Below are 21,579 nucleotides of genomic sequence, written 5' to 3'. Positions count from 1 at the left end.
ATCCCCCGTCGGTGGCCCAGGCGGGGGGACCTGGCAGCGCTACCCCCCAAATGTACAGGGATTTTCCAGCCTAGAGTTGGCAACCGTAGCCTTCCCCCTGCTTTCTTCCACCCCACCCTCCTTTTTGTTTCTCAAATACTTCATTCGGGCATCGCTGCCCTCGAAACGCCCCCGGAGGCAACGGGGATAAAGAAACCAGAAACAAAATGGCCGCTGCCTCGCGAGACTATTGAAGCTGGCAGAAATTCAGATCTGCCTCTAGCACCCGTTGCGATACACAGGTCCCCTGGAAGGCAGAGGTAGGTTTACCAACTCCCAGTTAGGAAATGCCTGAACATTTGGGATGGAGCCTGGAGAGACTGAAGTTTGGGGAAGGGAGTGAGCTCGGCGGGGAGGCGCTGCCATAGAGTCTCCCCCCCCAAAGCATCCACCGTCTCCAGGGCAAAGGACTCTGTAGTCCAGAGATCAGTTGAAATTCTCCGGTCTGGAGGTTGGCAACCCTGGGCAGTGAGCAGAAGACAAGTGAGGCCGCTCCCTATATTAACAGAGCTGGGGAATGCCTGTCAGGAGGAAGGGACACATGAGTTTAAGAGACTATGGCCCTGGTCACACGGAGAATTTGCCGCGCGAAAGGCATGAATGCTGGGCGGATTTTCAGGGCGCAATCACACCGCAACATCTGGCAAGCGTAGTGCACCCATGGCCAACCTGTGGTGTGCTGCTGAAGATGTGCAGTTATAAAGTACCTGCAAAGATCTACTAGCAAATGGTTTGCCACGGGCTGCAGACGGACTCGTTCGGTGTGATCGTGCCGGCGCGCACCTATTCCCTCCGGCCGTCCTCTTTGCAGCACGCACCGAAGGGCAAAACCCCAGTGCGCCACTGTCATGTCTGATCACATAATGGCGGATCAGAATGCAACGGCGCAAATAGCCATGTTAGGGTTGCCAAGTCCTACCTTAAGCTGCAGCGGGGGACTCCTGGCTTGCTCCGGGAGCGCGCACACACCGCAAGCACATCACCCGGAAGTGACACAGCCATGTCGGGCACGCCAGGGGTGGGGCCACGGTCATCCGAGGAAAAAACATCGAGTTTTCCCTTGGATGACCGTGGCCCCGCCCTTGGCGCGCCCGGCGTGGCTGCATCACTTCCGGGTGACGTGCTGACGCTGGGCACGTCCTATGCTTTGGGGGTAGGGTTCCCCCCGGGGCCCAATCTGCTGGCGGTGGGGAACGGGCCTCTGGGGCGGGGATTTCCCCACCCCCAGGGGGGACTTGTCAAGCCTAAGCCACGCCTCCCCCCCCGCGTTTTCTGGCACGTGTGGCCGGGGCCTATAAGAGGCAAATTGGCTAGGGTTGCCTCATGATTGGAGGGCAAACAACCCCCTCTCCTCCCCCAAGCAAAGTGCTGTGAGTAGACCCTCTTCTATTATAAAACCTCATTCTTGGCTGGCTACGTTCAGCATTTGAGTCTGAGAATCGGAAGAAAGGCCGAATAAGAACGTAAGAAGAGCCCTGCTGGATCCGACCAGGGGTCCGTCTAGTCCAGCATCTCATCTCACGCAGTGGCCAGCCAGTTCCTCTGGAGGGCCCATGACAGGGTACAGAGAGGCTGAGGCCTTCCCCTGATTTTTACTGCCTCTGAATGTGGAGGTTCCCTTTAGACAACATGGCTAGCGGTAATATTACAAGTAACTCCCCCACCCCCACCCTTCAATAAACCAAGTTTCCTTTTTCTTTTTAATCAATCTGATCGGTTATCCAAAGGAGGCCTCTTGATACCCAAACCTCAGAGCGTCTCCCTGCTGGAACAAGAGAAATCGGACAGTGTCCTGAGTTACGATGACAGCATGGCTTTCCCAGGTAACCTTGCACCGGGCGGGGGGGGGGATTTGGTTGTCTGGGAATCATGACTGGACACCTGGGGTGATCACATCCTATTATACCGGCTTCCTCAGGGTTCCACTCCCTACAATTTCTGTTCTCCTGTATGCGGCTAGGACTAACTCGGCCAAGATCGGCTTCTTCTTCTTCTTTTTCTCCTCCTCCTCCAAAGATTCATAGCAGATAACTGTATTTATTCCTGATGGAACTCCAAGCCAAATAACAGTCTCTAGAAGCCTAAAGCCTATCCCTGCAACGAAAGGGGAGAGAGACTTTTCAGAAAATGAAAACTGGGAGACTCCGAGAATCGAGAGCAGTGTGGCTAAGTGGTTAGAGTGTCGGACTAAGATTGGAGAGACTAGAGGTTCAAATCCCCACCCTGCCATGGAAGTCCACTGGGTGACCTTGGGGCAGTCACACCTTCTCTGCCTAACCTACCTCCCAAGGTTGTTGTGAAGATAAAACGCAGGAGAGGAGAACGATACTAAGCCACTCTGGGTCTCCATGAGGGAGAACGGTGGGGTAGAAATAAAGTCAATAAAATAAGTATGACATTATAACACTTTGATGATATTTGATTGACAGTTTAAAAAACCAAGAAGCCCTCTGTAGGTAGGAGGGAAACGGCCTGTGTGGGAAACTGGGGCAGGAAAAAATGGCACTGATGTCATAAGAACATAAGAGACGCCAATGTTGGATCAGGCCAAAGGCCCATCCAGTCCAACACTCTGTGTCACACAGTGGCCAGAAATACCAGGTACCATCAGGAGGTCCAGCAGTGGGGCCAGGACATTAGAAGCCCTCCCACTGTTGACCCCCCCCAAGCACCAAGAAGACAGAGCATCACTTGCCCCAGAGCCCCTATCTATACCTGGTGGCTAATAGCCACTGATGGACCTCTGCTCCATATGCTTATCTAATTCCCTTTTGAAGCCGTCCATGCTTGTAGCTGCCACCACCTCCTGTGGCAGTGAATTCCATGTGTGAATCACTCTTTGGGTGAAGAAGTACTTCCTTTTATCCGTTCTAACCCGACCGCTCAGCAATTTCATGGAGTGCCCACGAGTTCTTGTATTGTGAGAAAGGGAGAAAAGTACCTCTTTCTCTACCTGCTCTTTCCCATGCATAATCTTATAAACCTCGATCATGTCACCCCTCAGCCGTCGTTTCTCCAAGCTAAAGAGCCCCAAGTTTCTTCATAGGGAAAATGTCCCAACCCTTTTATCATTCTAGTTGCCCTTTTCTGCACTTTTCCCAATGCTATAATATCCTTTCTGAGGTGTGGGGACTAGAAATGTCAGCGGAAGTGGGAAACATCCCTGCTTTCCCATCCACATGGCTGCCAGTCTGGCTTTGTTGCCCTCTTTCCCAAACCATTGCCCCAAAGCAGGTTTGGGGAAAATGGGGAGAAGCCTGGAAAGTGCACAGAAGCACCATGAAACGTTGAGGAAGTGGGGAAAGCCGCCCCTGGCCTGGGGCCAACGACCAGTATTCGGTGGTGGAAAGAGCTGTCAAGTCGCCTCCGGCTCATGGAGACCCCCTAGGCCTCTCAAGTCAAGTCAAGTGAGCCTTTATTGGCATAAATTATCAGAACCATTTATACATTTTAGAACCAGTTAAAAGCACATCTATAAGAATTCTAAAAGAACCTTTGGCACAGCTTTAAAGCCAAACAGAGAAACTTAGCCACCTTCTCTGTGATATCCGGGCAGAGAGCTCTTAAAAGTCTATTTACCTTAAGAGCATCAGAACAGAGATTGTAAATATGTGATCCTTATGTCCATGTACAGGTTCCAATGCAGGAGAACATGAGCGATAGATTCCACACATTTCTTTCTGCATGGGCAGTATCTGTCCAGCTGGGAAACCTTACTGAATCTGCCAAATAAGATGGCGGACGGCATGGCGTTGCATCTGGCCAGGGTGAACGCTCTACATTGTTGAGGGACCTGCAGAGAGGATAAATATGCAGCCATCATCCCTGTTGTAAGGGGAATCTCGAAATTCAAGGGGGAGCAGGTTTTATTGGCTAAACTATATACATTTTGGCGCTCCGAGTCTACTGTAGGCCTTTCAAGGAAAGAGGTGTCCAGAGGTGGCTCTGCCATTGTTTCCCTCTGCGTAGCAACCCCGGATCTCCTTGGTGGACTCCCACCCAAGTACAAGCCAGGGCCAGCCCTGCTTAGCTTCTGAAAACTGACGCGATCAGGGTATCCTGGGCCATCTGGGTCAGGGCAAGAGATGAGCAAAGGTGGTTGGCCGTTGCCTTCCTCTGCATAACAACCCTGGTCTTCCTTGGTGGTTATGAACCGATGAGCAGACGAAGCAGCCATGCACTGAATCAGACCCTTGGTCCATCGCAGTCTGCTCAGAGCAGCAGTGGCTGTCCAAGGTCTCAGGCTGAGGTCTGTCACATCCCCTCCCACTTGATGCTTTTAACTGGAGAAGCCAGGGATTGAACCTGGGATCTCCTCCATGCCGAGCAGAGGCTCTGCCAGTGAGCCGCCGCCCCTCCATGTCCCTCCCTGGTTTCCCATCCAAGTACTCACCCTGGCCGACCATGCTTAGCTTCCAAGCTCTGGCTAGCTTGGGCTACTCTGGGCTATCCAGGTGTCTTGCCACCTGTCCTTGAGGGACCTGGAACAGATTCTTTCTCCTCTGCTGCAGGTGTTGCGGAGCCAAAGGCAGTCGGCATGGATCCTGAGCAGGAAAAGACTGAGCTGGTGAGAATCCGCCGTCAGCTTCCCAGGATGCAACGAGGGGGGACATATTGGGCTGCGGTTTGTCAGCAAATCTATGACGCTGAGGGGCGGCGAGGGGCGGAGCCAGAGGAGACCCCAGCCAAGTCCGCGGAGCCGTCACCGTATCCGAGGAACGTGGGAGCAGCCATGACGGACCCACGCATGGGAACGGACAGAAGAATTCACGCGTACAAATCCGGACCGTTTGAAACTTCAAGGCGCCGCCTGGAAGAGAACCATCCCGGCGGCTCAGAGCGTGCCAGGCCGTTTCTGCAGCCCCCCCGGCCGAAATCGCTACAAAGCACAGACCTGAAAGTATTTGAATGTTCCGAGTGCGGGAAGAGTTTCCGCCTCAAGGCGAAGCTGGTCAGGCACCAGCGGATCCACACCGGAGAGAGACCTTATGAGTGCCTCGACTGCGGGAAGACTTTCTGCCGGAGCGACGGCTTGCTTTCCCATCAGAGATCTCACACGGGGGAAAAGCCGTACAAGTGCATGCAGTGCGGGAAAGGCTTCCGGTGGAGGAACAAGTGGCTGGCCCATCAGAAGGTCCACACGGGAGGGAGGGAATGGGAACAAGAGGAACTCCACACGTACCAGAGCCAGCATGGGATTGTGGTTACAGTGTCTGACTAGAATCTGGGGGACCCAGGTTCGAATCCCACCTCTTGCTGTGGAAGCTCGCTGGGTGACCTTGGGCCAGTCACAGCTTCTCAGCCTAGCCTACCTCGCAGGGTTGTTGTGAAGGTAAAACGGAGGAGAGAAGAATGACGTCAGCCAATTGGGGTCCCCAGTGATGAGAAAGGCGGGGTATCAATCAAGTAAATAAATAAATAGTGCTGGGTGGAGAGGTCAGGGCCAAAGGGAGAAGGGGACAGTTATGAATGAATGCGCATATGCACGTGCACAGACCGTTCATGCCACTGCATGGTTTTCCTCCCACATTCTCTTCCGCACATCTGCCACAATCACATGATGACTTACTTTCCCCAAATACCTTCCCATTCTCCACCACTGAGGTCATATTCAGACATCACAGACCAACTCTGGATCCTTTGCACAGAGAACAAGCCGGTTTTGTTTGCAGGCTCCCACATTTCCTCCCACCTCGATCCTCTTTTTGTGTGGAGAGCCACAGTTGGAGACTCTGCTAAACGAGGGACTTCCTAAGTTCTGGTGTCTGAAATCTGGGCGCTTCGACATACGTGGTTTTATAGTCTGAAATCCCCGGATTCTAAGCCGCAGGTTACAGCCCTATATGGGTGAGAGAGAACCCCCGATTTGTTGGATTTGGACGTCCTGCGGAACTGTTGTTTAGATTGAACACTTCATTAACTAGGGACCTCAGCTCCACGTGTAAGGGAAGGAGGGATGAAACACGTCTGCGAGTCTGAGAATGAACCGGCCCCGTCATCCCAACTATAGTTTGTCTCCCTTTACTGCTGGGGAAGAAATGTCTTTCTTTCCAGCCACTTCTGCCCAAGTATTAGTCGCAGCAGAGTTGTGTGGGCCAAAAGGCGGGGTGCTTAACCAGTGCCCGCCCCCCAAAAGCACGACTGTGCATGCGTGAGCTTGAAACGTACGTCCCTGCTGTAGCTCGGGCAGTGTGAGAAGTCTGGTTCTACCATCAGCACTACCACCCTTAACCAGGGGTCATTTCGTAGAAAAAGAACTAGGGGAACTCATTAGCATAACTCATTAGCATATGCCACACCCCCTGACATCAGGGGCCTGGCGGTGGACCTGCAAGGCCGGCGGGACTGCGAGGAAGCCCCGCCAAGGCCCTCCCTGGCACCAGGCAGACAGGGGTGGGGAGAGGCAGGGAGGAAGCAACTTACCCTCCCTCTTCTCCTGCCTCCTCCTGGCTGAATGAGGGCTGGAAGCGGGGTGGCCGGAAGCAGGGGGCGGGGCTTCGTCATGTGCCCCGCCCCCTGAACCTCACCCGGGGGAACTGCGATCCCCCCCGAAATGACCTCTGCCCTTAACTCTCCTACCTCCTTGATGGAAACGACCGCTCTCTCATCCTCATGGCATCCTTTAGCTCTCCCGTGTGGGATTCTCTAACGTGTAAGATTAAATTTAATAAGAAATGCTGCTGCTGAGTGTTTTATCTCTGGCTTTTCAGTCGGAAGGATATACAGAATGGCTTTTCCCCTCCGCCAGGGTGCTTTCACGCACACCGAACGATCCACTTTCAATAGTGATCATTTCCAAGTGGTTTTCGCCATTTAACACAGTAAAATTTGGTTAACAACAACAACAATAACCTTTATTGGCATAACATCATACACATGCACAGTCAATAAGGAAGGGAACATTACCCCAGCTTTTAAAACATCCCTCTCCTCTTAACAACACGACAAATAAATTTAGCCACAGTCTCAATAATCTCAGAGTCAGGAGTGGATAATAGATGAGATATCGTACCATGATCAGATTGGCCATCATGCTTGTGAAGAAGAGGGTCTAAATAAGTTGCACAGATATCACAATCAAGTACACAGCACAGGAAAACATGTTCAATACTTTCTATGTCCTTCGAACGACAGACACAAAACCTATTAGAATAGGGAATCTTCTTAAACCTCCCATACAATACGGCCGAAGGAAGAACATTAAAACGAGCTAACATAAAAGCTCTGTCGCTTCTTGGCCTTTTGGCTAAGATCAAGTGTAGTGTAGTAAAATTTGGCTGAAAAGTGCATTGGCGCTGGGCAATTCATCACAAAGTATACCTCACAGCCATATATATATAGCAGAGTGATCCAATATTGTAGCAGACACACTAAGCAGAGACATAGGAGCTTCCCAGGAATCATGGACCGTTACCTTCATCCAATCTTTCATGAATGGGGCTTTCCATGGGTAGACCTATTTGCGGCCTCATTCAACAAGAAATGCCTGCTGTTCTGTTCCTGAGCAGCACTGGGTCACGCTTCACGGGGGGATGCCTTCCAAAGTTCACGGCATGGATGCCTGTTCTGTGCATTTCCCCCTCCGTAAGGTGACTGCCAAGCTGAACACCGACAGAACAACCTGCATTCCCATAGCTCCACAATGGCCAAGACAAACCTGGTTCCTACTGCTGTGGAAGCCGTCACGGAATCATTTCAATATTTCCCCCATGAAAGACGACCTTCTACGGCTAGGCCCCGCTGGCATCCATGGCTCAACTCACTTCACCCGAGACTTGGTGGATCAGCCCCAGTCCTCCTTAAGAGACAGAATGACAGAAGTTCTAACAGCGGCTCGTAAACCTTCCATGAGGAATTATCATGAGTAAAAATGGAAACGGGTTTTGATATGGGCTGGTCGACATAGCCTCTCAACTGGAAACCTGTAACATATTTCAAATATCTGAACACCTCCTCTCCCTAAAGGAGAGGGGTTTTCGATCTCTTCCGTCAAGGGGCATTCGGCTGCAATTTCAGCATCTCATGAGTTAATTAATGGTTCTACTGTTTTTCTACTGTAGAGACTAAATGATTCCTTAAAACAGGGGAGTCAAACATAAGGCCCAGGGGCCAGAACTGTTATGAGGCTTGCAAGCAACTGGTGCAGGGGAGGGAACAGAGGACTGCTCAGGGAGGGGTTTCGTAGAAAAAGAGCTAGGGGAACTCATTAGCATATGCCACACCCCCTGATATCAGGGGCCCGGTGGTGGACCTGCAAGGCCGGCGGGACTGCGAGGAAGCCCCGCCAAGGCCCTCCCTGGCCCCAGGCAGGCAGGGGTGGGGAGAGGCAGGGAGGAAGCAACTTACCCTCCCTCTTCTCCTGCCTCCTCCTGGCTGAATGAGGGCTGGAAGCGGGGCGGACAGAAGCAGGGGGCGGGGCTTCATCATGTGCCCCGCCCCCCGTACCTCACCCGGGGGAACTGCGATCCCCCCCGAAATGACCTCTGCTGCTCAGGGAGGGGAGGGGTTCAGCACGGAGGAACAAACTCATCTGCCGCAGCCAAGCAGCACGGGAACATCTGCCCAGTGCTGTACCGCTGGCTCTCCAGTCTGTCCATGTGGGTTTTCCTCTGCACATTCTTCCAGTCCATGGGGCCTTGGAGTGAGGATACACTAACTCTGAGCATACAAGCGGATGTCCTTTATACAGTTTATATCTCCAGTACCTGGCATTACGTTTTATGGCACACGTGGCCCAGACTGACAAAGTGACATTTATGTCGGATACGGCCCTCGTAACAAACGAATTCGACACCTCTGCCTTAAAGGATTGCCAAATTTATACCCATCCTATTTGTACTCCATCCCCCCAGTGACGTTTATCCTTCGTGTTATCTAGACTCATGTATAAACCTTTTGAGCCATGGCTATGTGTGACATGTCTTTTCTTTCGTATAAGCATTTCTGGTCGCTTTGACGTCAGTTTAGGAGGGTGGGAGAACTAAGCCCCCCTTGCTGTGAACCTAGGGTTGCCAGGTCTGATTTGGAAAATACCTGGAGACTTTGGGGGTGGATCTGGGAGAGGGCAGGGGTTTGGGGAGGGGAGGGGCCTCAACATGGTGCAATGCCATAGAGACCATCCTTCAAAGCAGCCATTTTCTCCAGGGGAGCTGATCTCTGTCAGCTGGAGATCAGTTATAAAAGTGGGGGATCCCCAGGCCCCACCTGGAGACTGGCAACCCTATGTGAACCACCCGTCCTAAAGTCCCATGTGGACAAGGTAGTGTTGAGACTACACATGGAGTTTCTACCAAAGGTAGTTTCAAGCTTCCACTTGGGGCAGGACATCACTCTCCCACCCCCAACTCCCTCATTGGAAAAGAGAATGCACATATTAGACCAGAGGTGAGCCCTTCTCTTTTATTTGAAACAAACACCGCTCTTTAGGAAAGACAAAGTTTTATTTGTCTGTTTCAGAGGCCGCACGAAGGGAAGGGCTGCCTCTTCACAGACACTGTCCAAGTGGATAGTGTCAGCAGGGCCGGCTCACCTGCTAGGCGAACTAGGCATTCGCCTAGAGCGCGAGCCGGCCCTTAGGGCGCCAAACTGCTCTCCAGCAGGGCGCTGTCTCACCGCTCAGCCCCCCTCCCCACTCCGGACAACGTTTGCGCGGGCTCGCACTGTCGGTGGACAGCGCCTCCTCCTCGCCCCAACACCCCGCGCCCGGGATGGAGCAGCTGCAGTGGCGGAGGAGGCGGAGGAGGGCCGGGGAGCTGCACTTTCTCTCAGGGCGCTGTCTTGCCGCTCAGCGCTCCCCTGGCTCCGGCCGATGTCGGCCCGGGCTCGCACCATCGACGGGCAGTGCTGCCTCCTCGCCCCACTGCCCCATGCCCCAGGATGTTACGGGGCGGTGGGGCAAGGAAGTGCCGGTGCCCGCCGACGATACGAGCCCGCGCTGACGTCGGCCGGAGCAGGGGGGGCTGAGTGGCGAGACAGCGCCCGGAGAGAAAGCACAGCTCCCCGGCCCTCCTCCGCCACTGCAGCTGCTCCATCCCAGGCGCAGAGCAGTGGGGCGAGGAGGCGCCGCCGCCCGCCTACGGTGCGAGCCCGTGCTGACGTCAGCTGGAGGGGGGCTGGGCAGCGAGAAAGCGCCCTGCTGGAGAGCAGTTTGGCGCCCTAAGGACCGGGATGTCGTCAGCGGCTGGAGCAGTGGTGGAGGAGGACCGGGGAGCTGTTGTCTCCCTCTAGGCACTATCTTGTCACTCAGCCCCCCCGGCTCCAGCCGATGTCGGCGCAGGCTCACCCCACCGCCTTGCTCCTGGGATGTCCTTTCTGCAGGCAGCAGCTGGCACCGAACTGTGCCTCCCCCCCTCCACGCCCTACCCGGCACTGCCGCCGGGGGCCTAGGACCACCACCGGTGGCGGTGGCTCTCCTGCAGGGCGCTAGCGGCGACGGAGGAAGAGGGCCGGGGAGCTGCGCTCTTAAAACTCTTCAACCCCCCCCCTCTCTGGGCGACGCTCGCCTGCAAGGATAATGGCGGCCCCCTCCCCCCTGGTCTCCAGGCCCCATCGGGAGGTTGGCATCGCCTGGGGGTGCGGGCGCCGCAAGCTGGCCTTGCCTAGGGCTCAGTAACACCTCGGGCCAGCCCTGAGTGTCAGCTGTTAAGACAGCACAGGCTGAGGCTGGTACACAATCTCCATTCACTGTGTCAGCCCACTCGACAAGGGCCCAGGCTTCCTCCGCAGCATTCTCCGCTGGACCACCACTCGAGGCCATATGCAAGGCAGCCACTTGGTCAACGCCTTTGACTTTCGTATGGCATTCCTCAATGGATGTTGATTCCACGAGTGACCAACAATATTATGCAACTGGGTGGTGAGAATGAAATTACGTTTCCTATAAATAATATCACTTTCTAAATTTTTGTAACTATAAGCAATTTTACCATAATCAGAGTACAAAGCATACTCTTACAAACATCAATTGGAACCGTTAGAAATTTCAAAGATCATGGAAAACAGTAACAATTCTATATCTTACACCAAAAAGAATATGTTGCACGAGAACCAAAATGAAACCAGGCTTAATCTTCAAAGGTCATTCATAAAGCCACTGACTAGCTTGAGACAGTTGGTTCTAATTGGGCCAAGTCAATTTGTCATGAAGCTCTGACACCGCTTCCAGATCTGGCCAACGTTTCAAATTACTTCATCAGAAAGATATGATCTATATGGTTGGTATAATAAAGTCAACACTAATAGTAATCCTATAATTCATTATGCTGGATCTCTCCAATCACATCACTGAACATTAACAAAACCCATCACTTACCCATGTAAGTAACAACAATTATTCTTTGAAGCACCAGTCAAAACTGAAGTCGACAACCATTCTTAACAATCCTACTGCTGGTATTGCTTCTTATGTCAACGCTCATAGTAAAGGTAATTTTATATACCAGTCTACAAGATGATAGATAATAGCTATGTCCCATCTTAATTCTTAGTTCTAACCACTTAAAGGGGACACGCACATGTACGAAAACCTGTTTCTACAAAACAGAGGAAAGTTCCAAAGACTGGTGAAGTCCATGTGGAGGCAGCTACAATGCTTTCTGGAGGACGCTTCAGTCTTAGATCCCTTCCAGTCCAGTTTCCGCCCTGGTCATGGGACTGAGACAGCCTTCGTCGCCCTGACTGATGATCTCCGAAGGCATCTGGATCGAGGTGGTGTGGCGGCATTGTTGTTAGATCTGTCGGCCACGTTCGATACGGTCAACCACCAGTTGCTGACCCATCGCCTCGCCGACGTGGGGATTCAGGGGCTTGCCCTTCAATGGTTTGCCTCTTTCCTGCAAGGTCAGAGACAAACGGTGGCAGTCAGGGACCGGCGTTCCCATAGGTATCCCCTTGATTGTGGGGTACCACAGGGACCAGTGTTGTCCCCGATGCTATTTAATATCTATATGCGCCCCCTTTCCCAGATTGCCCGGAGCTATGGGCTTGGGTGTCATCAATATGCTGACGACACCCAGCTCTATCTGATGCTGGGTGGCTGGTCGGACTCGAGTCCCGATGACCTTCATCGGGCATTAGAAGCTGTGGCTGGTTGGCTCCGGCTGAGCCGATTGAAACTAAACCTGGCGAAGACAGAGGTCCTGGGCCTGAGTCGGGCCGGTGCGGGGTTGGGGCTCCCTCTCCCGACCTTCGACAGGGCACCTTTGGTGCCATCGTCTGGGGTTCGGAGTTTGGGGGTGCTCCTGGACTTCTCGCTAATAATGGAGGCCCAGGTGGCAGCCACTGTCAAGTCCGCCTTTTACCATCTTCGGCAGGCACAGCAGTTGGTCCCCTACCTTAACCGTGATGACCTGGCCACAGTGATCCATGCGACGGTCACCTCGAGGCTAGACTACTGCAACGCTCTCTACATCGGGCTGCCTTTGTCGCAAATCCGGAAGCTGCAGCTGGTGCAGAATGCTGCAGCCAGGCTGTTGATGGGTCTCTCTAGAAGGGATCACATTCAGCCTGTGCTGAAAGCGATGCACTGGCGGCCAATAGCGTACCGGGTCCGCTTCAAAGTGCTGGTTCTTACCTATAAAGCCCTATATGGCCAGGGTCCAGCCTACCTGAGGGACCACCTTTCCCCATACGTTCCCCCAAGAGCACTACGGTCGGGGGCTCAAAATATGTTGGTCATCCCGGGCCCCAAGGACACCAAACTAGCTTCGACTAGGGCCAGGGCTTTTTCGGTGGCGGCTCCTAACTGGTGGAATGAGCTCCCGGGGGAGATCCGGGCCCTGCGGGACCTCATGCAGTTCCACAGGGCTTGCAAGACGGAGCTCTTCCGCCAGGCCTTTGAGTAGGAGCTGCCGCCCCTACTATACCATCACTGTCATGGTTGACGAGGCCCTGAGGAGGCACCTGGATACTGCGAAGAAGATCTAAGCCGTTCTCCTGTGGGCGCAAACAGCTTAGGAAGTACCACCTGGAACTGTATCGATGCCCTCTTTGGACCTATGATATCAGACATATGAGCACCGTTGTTTTTAAGTATTGGATGTTTTAATGGATTATATGTTTTAAGTTACTATGTATATTATGTTTCAATTATGGCATGGTTTACCTTGCCCTTGTTAGCCGCCCTGAGCCCATTGGGGAGGGCGGGGTATAAATGTGGAAAAATAAAATAAATAAATAAATAAATATTTTGGGGTTCATAGCTTTTAAACTGTCCTCAGTGTTTTTGGTTGGATTCATGAATAAACCACGAACAGGGAACTGGGAAACTTCAGCCTTCGCTCTAATTTGTCTCTGTGCTGCATCTTCGCAGGCCTTGGAATGTATGAAGGCCACGTCTGTGTGTGACTGTACAATTGTGTCTGTGTGTGAGAAAGGGAGCAGAGTTTGTTGATTCTTTACTGTGAGCTCAATAAAAATGGCATCTCCATTCAAGAAATTATCGGCTGGTACTCCCTGTCTCCTGGGTCAAGATGGGCCTAGGTTGGGCCACATTCCCAGGGCTTCCTTTTGTGCCTGACATTTTACCTCCCTTGCCGCTGACAGGGACTTGCTAACATACCAACATCAGAAGATAAGGTTGCCAGCTCTGTGTTGGGAAATATCTGGATATTTGGGGAGGAGTGGGGGGAGTTTGGGGAAGGGAGGGGCCTCAGCAGGATATAATGCCATAGAATCCAACCTCTAAAGCAGCCATTTTCTCCAGGGGTCCCAATGATACAAATTCCACTAGTAGAAAGCACCATCAAAGATTGCCAGAACAATAAACAATTATAAAGTTGGTGGTGTCTTCCAAATATCTAGAATGGGTGTCTTTGCAAAGGCTGTTCGGAATATGTTATGACTATATGAACTCCTATCAAGTTACACTGAGCACATGGACTTTATGTCTTATCTTCAAAGGAGGAAATATTGTATCTTATGCCCAGGGGTCATTTCGTAGAAAAAGAGCTAGGGGAACTCATTAGCATAACTCATTAGCATATGCCACACCCCCTGACCTCAGGGGCCCGGCGGTGGACCTGCAAGGCCAGCAGGAGTGCGAGGAAGCCCCGCCAAGGCCCTCCCTGGCCCCAGGCAGGCAGGGGTGGGGAGAGGCAGGGAGGAAGCAACTTACCCTCCCTCTTCTCCTGCCTCCTCTTGGCTGAATGAGGGCTGGAAGCGGGGCGGCCGGAAGCAGGGGGCGGGGCTTCGTCATGTGCCCCGCCCCCTGCACCTCACCCAGGGGAAATGTGTTCCCCCCCGAAATGACCTCTGCTTATGCCTTAATATAGTTACAGTATGCATTAATGTTGTTGTGACACCACCAACTTTATAATTGTTTAATATATTGTTTTGGTAATCTTTCATGGTGTTTTCTACTAGTGGAATTTGTATATTTGGGACTCCTGTGACACTAGTCTTTTTCCCTTGTTTTTTTGGATTTTCTCCAGGGGAGCCAATCTGGGTTATCTGTAGGGTTGCTAGGTCTCACCTGGCTGCCGGTGGTGCTCCTGCCTCCTCCTGGTATCTTTTGGCATCATCATGCCAGGCATGTTGTGGAGGAGGCACCCTAGTATTTGGGCAAAAAACTCGATGGTCACACCATAGAGTTTTAACCCAAATGCTAGAGTGTCCCCTGTACAACGTGCCCAGCTCAATGACATCATCTGCATGTGACGTCATCACATTGGGCATGTCAGGTGTGATGGGGCTCTTTGGGGCGGGGTCTCTCCCAGCGAGGGAATGGCAACCCTAGTTGTCTAGAGATCAGTTGTGATAGTGGGAGATCTTGGCAACTTTCTCCGAAGAGCCCTGCTGGATCAGACCCATGGTCCATCGAGTCCAGCATCCTGCCTCACACAGCGGCCAACCAGTTCCTCTGGAGGGCCACCAGCGGGGCAGAGAGGCCGAGGCCTTCCCCTGAGGTTTACTTATTTACTGATTTCATTTCTATCCCACCTCTCTCCCCAGTGGGGACCCAAAGTGGCTTACCTCATTCTCACCGCCATTTAATTCTCATCACACCCCTGTGAAGTGGGTTTGGCGGAGAATGGGTGGCTGGCCCAAGATCCTCCAGTAGGGTTGCCACTCCCCAGGTGGTCATGTATGACTTAACATCCCATAAGGCTCCAAATATTTCTCAAACATACAACAGTATTCAATACAAGCAGGGCTCTTTTTGTAGAAAAAGCCCAGCAGGAACTCATTAGCATAATAGGCCACACCCAACAGCAAAACCTATTTGCATATTGGGCCACACCCCTGACAGCACAGCTCATTAGCATATTAGGCCACACCCCCATGTTACCAGAAGTGTGGTCATCCAGCCACACCCACCTTTTGCTTCTTATTCTGTTTACCTTGTTTGTTATCAAAACCCAAGGCTTTTTTTGTAGCAGGAACTTCTTTGCATGTTAGGCCACACACCCCTAATGTAGCCAATCCTAATGAGTTTCTGCCATTGGGTGTGGCCTATTATGCTAATGAGTTCCTGCTGGGCGTGGCCAACTCAGCAGCCAGCCGGAACTCTGTTCCTGTGCGTTCCTGCCCAAAAATAGCCCTGAATACAAGAAATAGATAGGCTGGAGAGCCGTCTTTACATTCGTTTAGATGGAAGAACGCCTACAGAGTCTGGCTACACGTATCCATCACGAATAAAGGAAAATAAGGCAGTCTCGAGACATTGCTGTACAATAAGACAGTCTGGAGGCAGTATTGGCTGAGAATTTCCTGCGGCTGTGCCTCTTTGGGAGTTCCCGTCTGCAGTCCTGATGAAGGAATCGAAAACTCACTGAATAATCTGGATGAAGGAATCGAAAACTCACTGAATAGACTGCAGCCTATTTCTTATTGTCTGTTTCAAGTCCTAAGGACTGGATCTACTTGCTGATTGCAACGTACTTTATATTTATCTTAAGTCTTAAGAAGTGGATGTATTTGCTTTGCTTTATGGACATCTGAAAATCACGTTTTTCAGTCCACTGAAACTGTGAAATTTGCTTTTGGGAGTGTCAAAGAGTAAATGTTAGATATTGCTTTAAATCTCCAGCCTGTCTGTTGTATTTCTTGTATTTCATGTATTGAATGCTATTGTATGTTTGAGAAATATCTGGAGCCTTATGTGATGTTAAGTCATACATTATTTATATTTACTCATCTATTTCCTTAAATCGTTGTTACTCTCCAGGGGGTAGCTGAAGATCTCCCGGAATTACGGTTCCTCTCCAGGTTACAGAGATCAGTTCCCCTGAGAAAATGGCTACTTTGAAAAGGTAGACTCTATGGCAGTGATGGCGAACCTTTTAGAGACCGAGTACCCAAACTGCGACCCAAAACCCACTTATTTATTGCAAAATTCAACACGGCAATTTAACCAGAATACTGAGGTTTTACTTTCGGAAAAAAACCTCATACATTAACTTAAGATGATCCAAACAAAGTAAGGAAAGCAAACCCAAATGCTTTCATTTACTTAAAATTATTTGGCAGATAATTCGACACTTCAATGATGGTCTGGGCCTGGCTGGGGTGATGGCACGCGTGCCCACTGAGAGGGCTCTGAGTGCCACCTCTGGCACCCGTGCCATAGGTTCGCCACCACTGCTCTATGGTGTTATACCCCAGTGAGGTCCCTCCCCTTTCTTCAGCTTCACCCCCCAAATCTCCAGGTATTTCCCAACCCACAGCTGGTCTCTGTATACACCCAGTGAGCTTCCATGACAGTGTGGGGATTCCAACCTGGGTCTACCATATTCTAGTCTGATGCTCTAACCCCAATACACCACACTGGCTCCTGGGATTCAGGGGTTTACTACCTCTCAACCTGGGCTCAGTATGTACGGTTGTCAGGAGAAAAATGTCCTGTCCCTTTAATAGAGGTTACAGGTGTGGAAATGGGCAGATGAAGCTTCTCATGAGAAGGAGGCAAATAAAATCTGCTAGTTCTTTGCCACAAGTCAGCCTGGCTTTAAAGGGATAGCAAGAGGGACCAAGTTCAGTGTTGATAATCCTATCCGCGTGGAACCAAATATGGCTCTATTTAAAAATTGAAATCTTTATTTTGAGGTATATGGCAGGGTGGCGCTGGTGGGATACTAGAATAACTAGTATGAGAACGGAACGGAAGACAAAGACTTATTCTTCCACCCCAGAGAATAGGGCGAAAAGACTTCTTGGAGACGCTTTTTAGGAAGGGGAATGATAGGGGAAGTGTTGCCAGTAATTCCAAGCAGAAACTGTTAGCAGAAGTGTGCTAGTCCACCACTTCCCAGTAAAGGACTCACAACAACCAGAGTTTGGCCTGCAGAAACTTTCTGGCTCATGAATCCACATGTCCAGTCTCAGAGATCTTAAGCCGTATATTTTCCATCAAGCAAATGGGCTCTCTCATACTGGCTCTTTGTTGATCTTTCTCAGTGAATCTTGATGTAGTCGGGCTTTTTCATTGCCAAAGGTTGCCAGACCTGGCTTCTGAACTGGGACTGAGGGGACAGGAGAAAAGGCCCGAGAGGCTGAAGTTAGTGGTCAGGTAGGGGGCTACATGAGAGCAAGCAGGTACTTTGTCAGTCTTTACTCATTACAATTTTGAGTTGGGATCGTAAAAAAAAACAACACAGGCAGTTACTGTAGATCTCATTATGAAGAAGAGGAAGAAGGGGAAAAAGGTTTTTATGCCCCAGTTTTCCAGACCTCAAGGAGTCTCAGAGTAGCTTACAGTCACCTTCCCTTCCTCTCCCCACAACAGGCATCTTGTGAGGTGGGGGGGGGTTGAGAGAGTTGTGAGAGAACTGTGACTGGCCCAAGGTCAACCAGCAGGCTTTGTGTGGAGGAGGAGTGGTGAATCAAACCCGGCTCTCCAGATTAGAGTCCTCTACTCTTAACACCTACACCACTCTGGCCCTTGTGGCTCACCCACACTTGTAATCTGATACTGAGATTAAGTAGCTAGTCCCTAAAAGCTGACTGGTAGAAACGGCGGGAGAAAAACCTGGGAGCTAGCAGGGTGTCATGACTAGGTGAAGGCTGTGGGAACCCGGGTTTGAATCCCCACTGAAGTACTGATGCATTTTCCTACGGGTATGTCCTTGAGTCAGGTTGGGAAACGTGCTCCTAATAACTACCAGCGCTCCCTAATAGCCACCCCTGCCTTTCCCCCCCTTTTTTTTGTATTCTGAAAACCAAGATCTAACCCTGGAAACAGTATCTTCCACGTCATACATGAGCAGTGTTCCCTCTAAGCTGAGTTAGTGTGATCTAGCTCACAGTTTTTTAGCCTCTGGCTCACACATTTTTGTCTCCACTCACAAAGGATGGCTCCAGAGCAAACTAATTTATGCAGCAGCCAAATCGCTCGCTCACAACTTTAATGCCAGTTGCTCACAAAGTAGAATTTTTGCTCACAATACTCCACAGCTTAGAGGGAACATTGTACATGAGTTGGTATTTTTTCCCCTTCACTGCACATATAGCTGATGAAGAGGAATGCATCCTGACAGTTACTTGAGTAAGTTTTTAAGAATGGGGGGGGGGCCTCGAGGGAGTAATGGAGGAAGGAGAGGGGGATCAAAGGCTGGAATGTAACCTTGGTGTGCAAAGGCTGGAATGCCACTCACTTTTGGGTTCACGGAGGGGGCAGCTGCGCCCTTCCTTCTGCAATGTTTGTTGGTTTCTCGGAAACGTCTGGTTAGCCCCTGTGGGAAATGGAATGCTGGAGGAGGGCAACAAAACACCTTGGGCCAGTCGTGGGTGCATCACCGGAGCAAGAGAATTTGGACTGGTTGGTTCACTACAGTGAAAGGTTTGGGGAGCCGCTGCTGTAGACCAGTGCCTCTCTAACGCAGATGTGACTCTCTCCTGCCCATCAACCACTCAAAGCACCACTGTCCACTTTATCTCAAGGACTACCTCCCCTCCTCCCAGCCTGGTGAACTCTGGCTCTGCACCCAGCTGAGGTTTATAGGATTATGCATGGGATAGAGCAGGTAGAGAAAGAAGTCCTTTTCTTCCCTTTCTCACAAATACAAGAACTCCTGGGCACTCCATGAAATTGCTGAGCAGTCGGATTAGAACGGATAAAAGGAAGCACTTCTTCACCCAAAGAGTGATGAACACATGGAATTCACTGCCACAGGAGGTGGCGGCGGCTACATATGGATAAACATATGGAGCAGAGGTCCATCAGTGGCTCTTAGCCACAAGCAGTGTTCCCTCTAAGCTGAGTTAGCGTGAGCTAGCTCACAGTTTTTGAGCCTCTAGCTCACAGTTTTTGAGCCTCCGGCTCACACATTTTTGTCTTAGCTCAGGAAGGACGGCTCCAGAGCAAACTAATTTATGCAATAGCTGAATTGCTCGCTCACAACTTTAATGCCAGTAGCTCATAAAGTAGAATTTTTGCTCACAAGACTCCACAGTTTAGAGGGAACATTGGCCACAAGGTATAGACAGGATCTCTCGGTCTGAGGGAAGAGATGCTCTGTATTCTTAGTGCTTGGGGGGGGGGCAACAGTGGGAGGGGTCCTAGTGTCCTGGCCCCACTGCTGGCCCTCCTGATGGCACCTGGTATTGGACTGGATGGGCCTTTGGCCTCATCCAACATTGGCATCTCTTATGTTCTCTTATGTTCTTATCCGTTGTGCAGTTGCCCTGGGGAAGAGCCCCAGTCCCTGAAGGGCAGGCAGAAGGCTATCCCTCCAAGGTATTCAGGGTCACCTCAGCAGTTCTCCTTTCCCCGTTTTACCTTCAGTCCAAGAGAGCCAGTTTGGTGTAGTGGTTAGGAGCGCGGACTCTAATCTGGGAGAACCGGGTTTGATTCCCCACTCCTCCACATGCAGCTGCTGGTGTGACTTTGGGTCAGTCACAAGTTGCTTCAGAGCTGTTCTATCAAGAGTAGTCCTCGAAAGAGCTCTCTCAGACCCACCCAGCTCACAGGGCATCTGTTGTGGGGAGATGAAGGGAAGGAGATTGTAAGCCACTCTGCGTGAAGGGTGGGGTATAAATCCAAGCTCTTCTTCTTCACTGACGAGTTAAGGTTGGCAACTCTTTTGGTTGGGAAATTACGGTTGCCAGCTCCAGGCTGGGAAATACCTGGAGATTTCGGGGTGGAGCCTGAGGAGGGAGGGGCTTGGGCAGGGGAGGGACCTCAGCAAGGTACAATGCCACAGAGCCCACCTTCCGAAGAGGTCTTTTTCTCCAGGTAAATTATCTCTATCGCCTGGAGATCAGTTGTAATCCCAGGATATCTGAGATGGGCTCTTTTTGTAGCAGGTACTCATTTGCATATTAAGCGACACACCCCTAATGTAGCCAATCCTCCAAGAGTTTACAGTAGCCCCTGTAAGAAGAGCTCTGTAAGCTCTTGGAGGATTGGCTACATTAGGGGTGTGTGGCCTAATATGCAAAGGAGTTCCTGCTACAAAAAAAGCCAGCCATCACCTGGATGTTGGCAACACTATGGGAAATTACTGGAAGGGGGGGTGGGTGTAGAGCCTGGGAAGGGTGGGGTTTGAAGTAGAGGAGGGCCCTCCACAGGATATAATGCTCGAAAGTTAGGGTTGCAAGCTCCTGGTTGACACAGCCCTGGAGATTTGTGGGGGGAGCCAGAGGAGAGTAGCGGGAGGCTCCTCAGTAGTGTATAATGCCACACAGTCCACCCTATGAAGCAGCCATTTTCTCCAAAGGAACTAATATTTTTGTCATCTGGAGATCTCCAGATCCCGTCTGGAGGATGGCAAGGCTACAGCCAGGGCTTGTCCTTAGATGTATCTGAAAACTTATGATGGAATGGAACCCCCCCCCCCAAACCGCACAGTATATCTCTGAATACCAGTTTCTCGGGGGACAAGCCGCAGTAAGGCTGCCACCTCCAGGACAAGACATTCCTGGAGATTCGGTCGTAGAATCTGGTGAGGACGGGATTCGATGAGGGGACTGAGCTCATCAATGAGTTGATGCCATATACAGTCTGCCCTCCAACGCTGCCGTGTTCTTCCAGGGAGCCGATCTGTGTAGTTTGGGGAGCAGAAGGGATTCCTGGAGGTCTCCAGGTCCCGCCTGGAGGCTGGCAACCCTAGGGGGAAGCAGCTGTTTTTACGCTCTGTGTACGAGCGCCGTATGCTGGGCTCAGTGGATCTTGGCCATCATTGAGTGATTACCCTTACTACTATGGAACAAAGTTTGAGTTCAGTGTCACCTTTAAGACCCACATGTTTAGTGCCGGGTATAAGCTTTCGTGTGCAGGCACACTTTGGATATCTGAAGAAGAGTGCATGCACACAAAAACTTATGCTCAGATATCTAAAGAAGTGTGCATGCACATGACAGTTTATACCCAGATATCTGAAGAGTGCATGCACACAAAAACTTATACCCATATATCTGAAAAAGAGTGCATGCACACAAAAACTTATACCCACATCCAAGATATATGAAGGAAGTGTGCCTACACAGGAACACTTCTACCCAGAATTAAACTTTGTTGGTCTCAAGGTGCCACTAGCCTCAAACTTTGTTCTGTTGCTTCAGACACAGGGCTTCCCAGTGGCCAGTGTTCCCTCTAAGCTGAGT

The 21,579-nt window shown here is 51.1% G+C and overlaps 1 protein-coding gene across 1 annotated transcript in view; it reads left to right on the top strand.

Annotated features, from left to right (window-relative positions):
- Positions 1 to 5,260, top strand: part of LOC107106589 (zinc finger protein 135-like) — a 110,622-nt gene extending 105,362 nt beyond the window's left edge. Inside the window, exon 8 of the mRNA XM_015406770.1 lies at positions 4,945 to 5,260. Coding sequence (XP_015262256.1) covers positions 4,945 to 5,260 — 316 coding nt within the window. The remainder of the gene's footprint in view (positions 1 to 4,944) is intronic.
- The last annotated feature ends 16,319 nt before the right edge of the window (positions 5,261 to 21,579 follow it).

Source organism: Gekko japonicus, unplaced genomic scaffold (assembly GCF_001447785.1).
Source record: "Gekko japonicus isolate JY-2015 unplaced genomic scaffold, Gekko_japonicus_V1.1 scaffold542, whole genome shotgun sequence".
In the NCBI taxonomy this organism is placed as follows: domain Eukaryota; kingdom Metazoa; phylum Chordata; class Lepidosauria; order Squamata; family Gekkonidae; genus Gekko; species Gekko japonicus.
The sequence above is the reverse complement of the archived record's forward strand: the minus strand, read 5'-3'. Positions and strand labels throughout refer to the sequence as shown.